The 11,654-nt window shown below is 39.0% G+C and overlaps 1 protein-coding gene across 1 annotated transcript; it reads right to left on the reverse strand.

Annotated features, from left to right (window-relative positions):
* Positions 1 to 7,629: 7,629 nt before the first annotated feature.
* Positions 7,630 to 11,296, reverse strand: LOC122291976. Its single transcript, XM_043100098.1, has 3 exons — positions 8,754 to 11,296; positions 8,540 to 8,627; positions 7,630 to 8,439 (listed from the first exon to the last, which is right to left on the reverse strand). Exons 1-3 carry the CDS (start codon positions 11,294 to 11,296, stop codon positions 7,630 to 7,632), a joined length of 3,441 nt encoding a protein of 1,146 aa, XP_042956032.1.
* Between the last annotated feature and the right edge of the window lie 358 nt (positions 11,297 to 11,654).

Consider the following 11,654-nt stretch of genomic DNA (forward strand, 5'->3'; position numbering starts at 1 on the left):
TTTAGCCACTCACTTCATCCTGAGTATAACTCGTTTGGGATTAGGCGATATAGTGATAAATAATATTTACTTACCAGCGTCTTTGTCAAAAGAAGGAATTCTGATACAAACCTTTCATTGCAAATAAGTATTTGCCGTGATGTGAAGCATTGCTAATAATTATTCCCCTCCATTTAAGGTACTGGGTAAAGTTCTATAATCCATGAACATGTGCTGTGACAACAGTATAGTGCATCACTGCAGTTGTGGTGGGTTACCCTGTTATTTCCATGAGTAACATAAGTCGGAAAAATATGACAGTTACGTGGGAATTAAGAAGTTTCCACCAATTGATGCCGTGAGAGGGTGGTGGCATATAATTCATGAACAATAACAGTTTACCACAAAAGCTGCATTTGGGTGGCTAAAAGTTATGTTTTTAGCACGAAGAATATGATCGGAAATACAAATTTCGTTTCCATTTGTTACTCCATTTAGCACCAATCGTTTATGGTGACAATAGGCTATATGGTCATAATATTCCGTGGTGGCTATTAGTGAATTCGGTTGGTTTCACTCGTGGATACCATTTCAATAGCCATCAGTCCAATAATTACGGTTGTTGCAGAAAATGGAATTTTGCCATGACAACCTTCGTGCTGTCTATCTTAATTGGGAGTCCATATAGCTCCTCTAATTTTTTCCATGACATTCCATTTCCTGGGCAGTAGACTTTGTACCACGAAGCTAACCATGCAAATTAAATATATATGGGCACAACAAGTGTTTCCTTTATACACTGCCACCTTACCTCACATTTTTGTTCCTTATCAATGATCATTGCAAAAAAGAATAGAATTCACAATCATTGACACAAAGAACCAAATCATCAACATGCTGGGTAAATCAGTGTAAAATCCATTCCTGATTGTTGTGCATCCAATTTATCTGCTCAATTTCAAAACCAATCACTAAAAACCCCACCAATCTGATACCAATGATAATTAATAACCTGTTAAGCAAAAATCATATCCATACCATAAAGTATCAATAATCTTCCAACATCCTTAGAATTAGCATTTAATAACCAAATATGCCAACATATATATTAAACTGCTAATTACATAACTTGTAGCATACAACAAGGGAAAGACAGAATTCAGGTTACATATAGCAGGTGATAACACAACTCTCTCTCCAGCAGCATCTATTGTGAACATGAAGAATGTCCATCTATACAGCTTGTGTAGTGTGGGTATGATGTTGCTGACATCTCTCTCCACAACAATCTGAATTCCTGATGAACACAAAGTCCTTGCTAAATGTTACCTTAACATTTACAAAAAGTTAAGTGCAAAACTAAGAGTAAACTTCTTAATGAATGACATGGCATGGAGTGGGAATGTACTATACTAATCGTTGATAATACCCTTGTGTTTATTTTTAGATAATTATACTCTAGCCCTTATAGCATATACAGATTTAATAAGGTGATTAGCTGTATCTTGATTAATATGCTTGTGTTTGGAAAATTAAATATTCACCTATAGTTGGCACATACAAAAGACCATCATTCAATGAGCATGTACAGCTACCATTAGAACTAAGCTATTGTGTTCCTGCATGCATATCCTACAAGTTGTCATAGCTATAGCAGGTCTGCCATTCACATGCTTGCAATACATTAATACATGCTTAAATATATCCCTTATTTAAGAACAGCCCAATTGCTATTCGGAATTGTTGTAGTGTTGCAAGAAAACAACCGACCCATATTTATACTGGAAACATCATCTTCCCATAACTCTGGTAGATTAGAGAGTATCTTGAATGTCCCATATACTATCTGACACGAATCCCATTTAATCACATGACCCACAATCTGTTGTAACAATTTACCATCAACCAATATACATATGTCAAATATCCCCTCCTCTAATTTATGACCAAATCTCATTTAAATGCACAATCCAATATTTATATCAAAAAATTCATATGCTGAAAACTACGAAAATCTAATCATTTAAAGCTACATTATTTTCGCACTATCCATAAAGTGTTGGTCAATCAGCTTGTCCAGATATACATGAAGGCATTATTATCCACACATAGATGATTACGGTAGTCCATTTAAGTGGGTTTCCTTATATATCCGACATACTTAGATAAGAGAGGGTTTCCTTATCTTATCTAACTACCAGAGTGTGAATATTTAACTATATCATATAAACTAACCCCTTGGGCTGTTAAATCAAACCTCAAACAGATTACTGGGTGCTTTCGATGGATATTAGTGAGAAAATAGCAAATAAGTGTGTAGAAATATAGAAAAAAACATACCCAAATTACAGCCCAGCTAATTACCTCCCGCTCTGAAAATGTATATCATCAGATGAGCAAACCCTGCATCTACTTTCCATGACAAATATGATGACTGAAATAGCTGGACAGTATTCTTCTAACCTGCAATGTTGAAAACAGTTAAATCAGCCTTCTGATTTGGAGTTTTTCTGTCAATTTAATCAAATCTGATTTGGAGCAATTAATCATATCTTTACTATATGAGAGAGAGAGAACTTACCCTTGCATAACAACAACAAAGCTACAACTCAAAAAGCCTAACCCTTCAGCTTTACATTTCCTGCACTATTAATAGATATGCACCCTAACTATAATACTAAAGTACCAAAATACATGTGATTAACTATAGTCTTTGGCCATTGGGTTGTTACAAATGTTATAAACAACCCACAAAAAATTAGCAGTCCCACAAAATATTTCCAATGGCCAAAAATCCTGGATATCAAGTGAGATGCCTACGCATCTCGCTGAGTCTCTCCATGAGACTCACTACCATTAAGTTGCTGATCAGTGCTCCTATAGCTCATTAAGACCTTCTCATGCTCTGAAAAATTCCTTCTCAACTCCGCAATATCGCCCATCATTGCATTGAGTTTGCTCTTATACATTTCCGCTTCACTTTTGTTCCGTTCATTCTCCTCCGATAGCCGGATAAATGCCCTACTGTTCTTCATTGAAGGAGAGGGGTCTGGAATCACCATGTGCCCTAAGCCTACTGCATATCCAGGTCTGTTTCCCAAAACTTCTTTGAAGACTGTGTCAGCAGCTTCTTCTACATCGTCTTCAGTATCTTTTTCAGCTAACCTTTCAATCATCAGATTCTGAAAATGTTATCAACCATTAATATCTGGGGGTTGTTAAAGTTAGCTTCAAACCTGTTAAAAGATATAAAATTAAATGTAACACTCTTACGTAATTGTGTTCGGTCGCTGCATTGATCCATTTACCCTTCCGTGTTGACCAATGTGTTTCCTTGTAGAATTCTACCATATTAGAAGCTTTCTCCCGCTGAAACATGAATGTTATCAGTAACTTTATTGTCTGATATACCCATAATCTGACTTATATTATACCATATGCATATGACAAACCTTTTCCTCAAGTATCCGTATGAAGGATTTTCGGCCACCGGTGTGTTTGACCTTTAGTTTCTGCCTATTTGAACTATTCCTCCTGGATTTCTCCTGCATACGGATCCAATTTATTAATGCCCCTTTATAAATTACATATGGATATATTATTTAACATGTTTGATCAAAACAGGAATATGAAACCTAATTAAATGGGAGGTGCCTTCAGCTATGTTGCTACAATAAATAACAGAATTTTGAGAAATCTTGTTATAAAGGTCTATACAAAGCCCAACGGTAATGTCCACAGGATATACCTTGAAAGCTGCACTTGCCCACCGTTCACATAGCTTTTCCCATACAGCTTTCTCCACCTTGTCCGTCCCACCACGTAGGGCCTCTTCATGTGAAGCATATTTTAAATACACTTTGTGTAATGCATAATGATATGTATTATACTTGTCGGCCAAATGTGTCTCAACCATCTCACGATGGTTGTCTCTATTCCAATCTAGAACAAAATCTGCCTGTAAGTTAAAAGAAGCAAATCTGTTACATAAAGTAATGGGGGCATGAGCCAGCTTGTGGGTTGGATATGTACGAATGGAGCTTATGAAACATAAAAAAAATCACATCATCCTACCCTAACACGGTCAATCAATTCTTGCTTTTCATCATCAGGTACACAACTCCAACTGGCATGCCTCATGTCGGCATGTACTTTAATGATCTCCGTTAGTCGCCCAGTGAATATTGCTGCATTCTCGCAAGATGGCCCTCTATGTCCATCTTGTATAACAAGTGGTATTTTCTCCACTTTTCTCATCCTTTCAAATAGAGTGCCCTTCGCTGGCCCTCTTCCCCTTTTCTTAGGGGGTGGATCTACATCAATACAAACAAATATTCACAACTGAAGTCTCATATATATATAGCTACCATTAGTATAGACTGCATTTTGTACTATTTGATTGTGTATAGCAATTGAGAAATACTTAGTAAATGCTAAAGCTTGGTTTATTGACACGAATGACATACCTGTATTAGTGATTGAATCTCCAACCTCGTGTCCACCCAAAACCTCTATTGCGCCCGCTGCTCCTACATCCTGAGTTGAATCATTTGAGTTCGGCTCATCCTGCAACACGGTGCTCGGAGGCAACGTGTCCCGTACTTGACTACTACATAGCTGAACTCTACCTTGTCGGACTCGACCCCCCCGAAACTTTATACTTCTCACCATCCTTGGCTTTGCTATTGGGTGGATATCAATACTGTTTTTGCTGCATCCAACCAGGTAATAGTTTTACCACATTAAGTACATATTTTCCAAACAAAACAGTAGAGTTCTAGTAAAATAATGATAAATAAGCCTCGAATTGTGGGATTTGCCACATTATAGTATTGATTTCCTATCATACTAACAGGATATCCAAGACCCATGAAATATTTGGTTTATTTTTTGAATACCCTTTGACCCCATACGACAAATATTGCCCTCTGTTTTTTATGTAAAAAACACTAAGTAGCAGGCCAGCTGGTTTCAACAATGTTCCGAGGCATGTATTTATCTTCTAAGTTAGTGGGTTGGCAGACTAACCATTCTCCATGTAACACTTGTATATGTCTTCTTGAAGTCCTAACTCTTGGATTGTCATTTTAACAAAATGTGGAGAATGGCAACAATCAGCTCAATTTTACCAAACTGCCTAGCCATAATGTCTTCATCGGCTAGGCATCATTAAATACTTTTTGACTTTTATTTTCATTATTCTACTTTTTATAGCTAAATTGTAATACTAACATGATACAAGCAGCCAACCTACCCTATTCCAAGTGCTAGAATTGAAGTGGTGTGCTAATCTTCAACCTCCCTGTGCACATGTCTTGGGCGCTATTATGTTTTAGAAAAGTAAAACATAATAGCTTTTACTCCACCCAGAAACTACATAGAATCATGTGTAAAAACAGCTCCAACCTATTTCACCTGTTCTGTAAATTGAGTCAGGTAATAGCTAACAAAACACCCATAGTGTAGCTTTGTTCGAAGCATGAAGCTGGTGTAAAAAACAGCATGGTTTTTTGAGAAATATAACATGCTTGTGATGTATACTGCATGAACTAGCTTTGCTGCAATTATAGATTAGCACACAAAATATGTTCTTAACTTTAAACTACCACAATTTATTTTTTGCCTTAGAAGAAGAAAAATCTATGCAATACATGAACAGGTATTTGTAAAGTGATATTGCACTCTTAAAAAACATAGTACTTTCGGGAATGTATAACCTCAAATCATTCAGAAGGAGTTGCGGTACTATAATACCTAGTAAAGTAGCAATGTGTACCTGATTTTTCCTTCCACTTTGGCTTGCCTGGCAGATGTGAAGAGGATAGAGAAGCTGTGGGGTTGTGAATGGATATAGAGGAAATGGACAGCAGCTCAGAAGGGAGACTAGGTGAACCCGTGCAGTGAAGGAAAAGGTTGAGAAAAACTCTGTGGTAGTTTCTCAACTCGAAGTGTTGCTTTACGTGAACTGAGGAACCCAATATGTAATGTATGACTCTACTTCAAACCTCTCAACTTGAAGTACGATGCCACCAACTCCCCTGCTGTCAATCCCTCATCAATCCCCCCTGCAGTTCAGCTTTGCTGTGGACCCCATCACTGGCGCCATTTCCCAGCCAACAGACATCATCACAATTAAAATATCCCGCCCTTAATTTTACAATTCCCCCGCTCTGTATTTTGACTTAAACTGGCGCCATGTCCACCAATTTTCTCAGTTTTATATTTTGGGTAATTAATCTGTGTTGGATGCCTTGTAAAATGTTATAATTTACGTGAAGTTGCAAATATGCAATCTTGCTATACAGACTGTGCAATATACGAATGGAGTGCACTTGTATATGCACTGAATTCACCATTGCTTCCTATGGAAACTAGAAATTAATATATATAGGTAGCTAGGTGAGCAATAATTAATGATTCCTCATACACCAATTCTTTGTTATAATTTATTCTGCAGTAGTTAACATTTATATTGCTTGCATTCTGATTTTATACTCACTTATGTTTGACCTTTATTAATCAGGCATAAAAGCCTCTCCAAGATTTGGTTTGATTATGGAAATACACCCGATACATGCCCTCCACAATATATATGCTGACATTGCAATGTAAATAAGTATATATGTATATCCAAATATTATTAAACTGAAAGCTGATTTTGACGAAATAGCAAATATTGCTTGTTAAAGGAAAACCTGATCATCAAAAATAGCTAGGGGATCAATAACTACTTATTGATCCCACTGCCCTGTTATAGTTATATATTGCTTGTGTAATTTGGGTTTAAAGTTGGTTTCATATTCCAACCATAAGTGATGCCTGCTAGTCATTTCTGAATCTTGTGCCAGCAGAATTGGTAGAGCATCCTCTTTTCTTTCCTGGCCTCATTAATTTAGTACCTTGTAGAACCCGGATCATTTGTAATAATCATCCCGGGATCTTAGCTAGCTTGTGGATGATGGGAACAATGCTAAACCTTTATATCACTTAATCAATTAATAAATTGTGCATTTGCACCTAGTCAAATGCATAAGCTAGCTGGACATTGTTTAAGACAATTCAATCATATAGAAACACATTGCTGAAAACTTTAATGCAACTAACTGTTAAAGGATTGTGGTCTTTTAACTTGCACAACTAAAGGTCATAATATTCTCGAAGGGAGACCCCTCAATAAAATCAGCCAACAATTGGTCATCATTTTGATATTCATAAATACCTAGTAAATCCCAACACACTATCACAAAATATACTAACTTTCCATCGACATTTGATGTAGGTGGACCAAGCACAACGTTAGCTTTAACGTGCAATCCCCAAAATCTGCACAAAATATGTAATGACCATCTATGAGTAACTGAGCAACTTATATTTCTAAGTTAACAAAGATTATGCTAACTTAGCATGTATAATTTGCTTTGTATGTAAACACACATACAAGTGGTCAGCACGTACATTAGCTTAACTAATCACCTATAGTTTATATTGCAACAGCTACAGGTGAGCATGTGATCTGAACAAAACAAGTACCTATATTAGATTGTTAGTCTTGGTAAAACTACTAGACAGGCAATATTAGACGTACGAAAATAAAAAGTTTCGTTTGCACATTCCTCTTAAATAAACATGCTATAATCAAATCTTACTGCACTAATCATCATCCTCCCTAGTCAGAGGATGGCCGGACTCGTTGTCCGAGTTGTCATCGACACTTATGTCCTCCATTCCCATTTCATCGTCACCTGGGTCAGGAGCATCATCGAAATCATCGGCGACTGGTTGGGCCGGGTCTGGAAGCGCGATATTTGTTGTCTCAACTAGCAAATGCTCTTCGTCGAGTCGGTTCAATGGATCGGGCATGGCTTCATCGACATGAAGAGTAGGGGGATAGTTGTCCAGATTATTACGATCGTCATTGTCCGAGTCATCCCATGATGACTCACCATCATCAAGCGCATCCCCAACAGGCGTCATTGCGCGAAGGTTGTAAACATTTCTACTTGTTACCTTATGGACGACCTGCCAACTTCCACCCAAAATTGGATCGGGCAAATAAAATACTTGACTTGCTTGGCACGCAAGGGCAAAAGGCTCATCTTTATACCACTGCCTAGCAGTATTCACCAACGTTAAGTGGTCCCTGAGACGTATCCCCCTTCTCGGGTCGCCGACATCATACCAAATGCATTGAAATAGATAAACCTTACGCCAACCCATGTAGCGTATTTCTATAATATCATGCAACACCCCGTAGAAGTCAACAGGGGATCCCCGATGCTCGCCATGCACGGCAACCCCGCTGTTTTGAGTGCGGCGACACCTTTCACGCTCCATTGTATGGAATCGAACACCATTCATTATGCACCCGGCATAAGATGCGACACATGGATCTGGACCACATGCTAATGCATATATGTCGTCGGATACCTCTGTTGGCCTAACTGCACGTAGCTCTCGAATCTACATGATAGTCAGAAAGCAAAAGTGTAAATGATAAGTCCATTTATGGAAAATCGACGTTAACTTAACTATATGCGGCCGGAAGGAAACATTCTCTTACCCGTGCCCTGAACCACGATGGAAATTGACTCTGGTGCCTACGATCGATGTTATCAGGGTTCTCTTCTTTCAGCTTCTGTAGGTGCTCCCTGTCAATACAAGTATTTTGTTAGAAGGTATCAGCAATTGCTGTTGATAACCTAAAGTGTTAAACAGTAGAATGATGGACGTACTCAATGTATTGCTCAACCTCCACGCAATTGTTAAGAACATACCATCGGGCCTTGACCATTAGTATGTCGGCTAATTTGTGGGAGTGCCCTGTCCCCAATGGTCTAACTTTCTGTGAGAAAACCGATAAACTTGGCCTATTCCCCTCCTCAGCGGAACCCGTAAGTACATCACTATTGCGTTCCTCTCGATTAAACTTAGTTTCTATATCATGGAGGTACATAGAGCAGAAGGTAAGGCACTCCAGATGCACATATGCCTCAGCAATTGAGCCTTCAGGACGGGCTCTGTTCCGGACGTACCGCTTGAACTTTCCTAAGTACCTCTCAAAAGGATACATCCATCTATATTGCACGGGTCCTGCAAGTAGAGCCTCCTCTGGCAAGTGAATAGAAAGGTGCACCATAATATCAAAAAAAGCTGGAGGGAATATCATTTCTAGTTTGCATAGAATCAAGGGAATATTAGCTTGAAGACGATGCAACACTGGTAAGTTCAAAGTTCGGGAACATAATTCTTTGAAGAACCAAGACAACTCTAGTAAGGCTTGACGCACGTCGGCCCGTAAGAACCCACCAATCACGACCGGCAACAGTGCTTGCATAAATACGTGACAATCATGGCTTTTCATTCCACTGATCTTTCCCTCACGAACATTGACACACTGGGCAATATTCGATGCGAACCCATCAGGGAATTTAACTTTTGACAACCACTCACAAAAAGCCCTTCGCTCATTTAAATTTAACATGTAGCATCCAAGACCCATGGTTATTCTCTCGCCTTGTTGTTGTAAATGCAATTCTTTCCTTATTCCAAGATTGGCCAAATCTTTACGTGCATTGGCAGAGTCCTTACTTTTACCTTCAATATTCAACAATGTTCCGACAACGTTATCGCATATGTTTTTCTCTATATGCATGACGTCCAGATTATGTCTCAAACCTAAGGATAACCAGTAAGGAAGCTCAAAAAATATTGATTTTTTCGTCCAATTAAGATGATTGTCCAGAGTTCGTTTCCTTTTCGTAGAAGATTTACCAAACTGAACATGTGACACTTGAGTTAATTGTTGTAGCAATTGCTCTTCCGGGACCCTTGATGGTTGGAGATTGTGCTCTTCATGTCCATTAAAAGCATTTTTTTTCCGTCTCCAACTGTGACCGGGGGCCAACCATCGTCGATGACCCAAATAGCAATGCTTGCGGCCATATACCAACCATTGTGAATTTGTGTCAATCATGCAATGGGGGCATGCCTTCTTGCCCTTTGTACTCCACCCAGAAAGATTGGCATATGCGGGGAAGTCATTGATTGTCCAGAGTAGCGCTGCATGCAACATAAAGTGTTGCTTGCTGTATGCATCATAGGTACGAATACCCTCTTCCCATAACTCCTTCAACTCATTGAGTAGAGGACGCAGAAAGACATCAATATCATTACCTGGTGACTTTGGGCCAGGTATTAACAACGAGAGCATAGTGTATGGTTCTTTCATGCATAGCCAGGGAGGCAAGTTGTACGGCACAAGCAGTACTGGCCAAATGCTATACGGTCTACTCATATTGTTGAATGGGTTAAACCCATCACTGGCCAAACCAAGTCTAACATTGCGAACATCTGTGGAAAATGACATATGTTTCTTATCAAAGTCCTTCCAAGCCTTCGAATCTGATGGGTGTCGCATGCACGTCGGATCATCAACATGTCCATCTACATGCCATCTCATGTCTTGGGCTGTCTTCTTTGACATATATAGCCTCTGCAAGCGCGGCTTAAGCGGAAAATGTCGGAGTACTTTTTGTGGTAGCCTTCGTCCCTGAATTGTGCTCTGCTCCCACCTAGATGCTCCACATTTAGGGCATTCATTGTACGATGCATTTTCCTTCCAAAACAAGGCACAATCATTTGGGCAGACATGAATCTTTTCGTAACTAAAGCCCAATCCCCGCTCTAAGCGACGGGCATCATTATATGAGTCAGGGAATAAGGCATCAGGAAATGCCTCTTGCAAGAGCTTTATGACCATATCAAAGGACTTCACGGTCCACCCACCTATGCTCTTGATGTGAAGTAGCTTAACGATGAAGGATAGCTTTGAGAACTTAGTACATGAAGGATAAAGTGGTCGTCGTGCATCAGCTACCAAGTCCTCGAAATTAGAGTTGACCGGAGGATTAGAGGTGGAGGGTTGATCGCCACCATAAGATTCACCGGCATTTCTGTTCTCACCATCCATAAACGACCCATGATGGATATCATCTAAAAGCTCATCGAGATCATCAATATAATCACTATGAGACAATGTATCATCTTGTTCATCGTTGGAAAAAGTCGCATTCCGGAATGGATCATCTTCTCCATGGAATATCCATGGAGTATAAGTTGGATCAATCCCTTTAAAGAACAAATGATCTTCAATTGTACGAATGGAGTGGAAAGCTCTATTCCGACATCTTCTACATGGACACCTAATCTGATCAGTATTAGCGGTGTGGGAAATGGCCATAGCGACGAATTGTCTAACCCCTTCAGCATACTCACTGGAATGCAATCTATCTTCAATATGCATCCAAGACTTATCCATAGTATGAAGCTGACCAAATGGAAGCAAACATCATATTAGGATATGGTAAATTGGCACAGAGAATTTCAGAATGCAATTCGCTATGAAACTGAAAGCTGGATATTGTCTAAATACTTGGAGCATCACAAGTTTTTAGATGGGTTGTCTAATCTGATCAGTATTAGCAGTGTGGGAAATGGTTCCAAATCGTGGTATATCATATGGATACCACGATTCCTTTTTTTAGCATCTATGTATATAGATTATCAGAAATACCATTTTTTTTTTCCGGATATAGTTGTTGGATCATTCAAGCAGCTTTGGTGGTGAGGGAATGCTGGGAAGGTTGAGGCAATCTGTTGACCATAATGGTCCAACA

This window comes from Carya illinoinensis, chromosome 1, assembly GCF_018687715.1.
Source record: "Carya illinoinensis cultivar Pawnee chromosome 1, C.illinoinensisPawnee_v1, whole genome shotgun sequence".
NCBI lineage: Eukaryota > Viridiplantae > Streptophyta > Magnoliopsida > Fagales > Juglandaceae > Carya > Carya illinoinensis.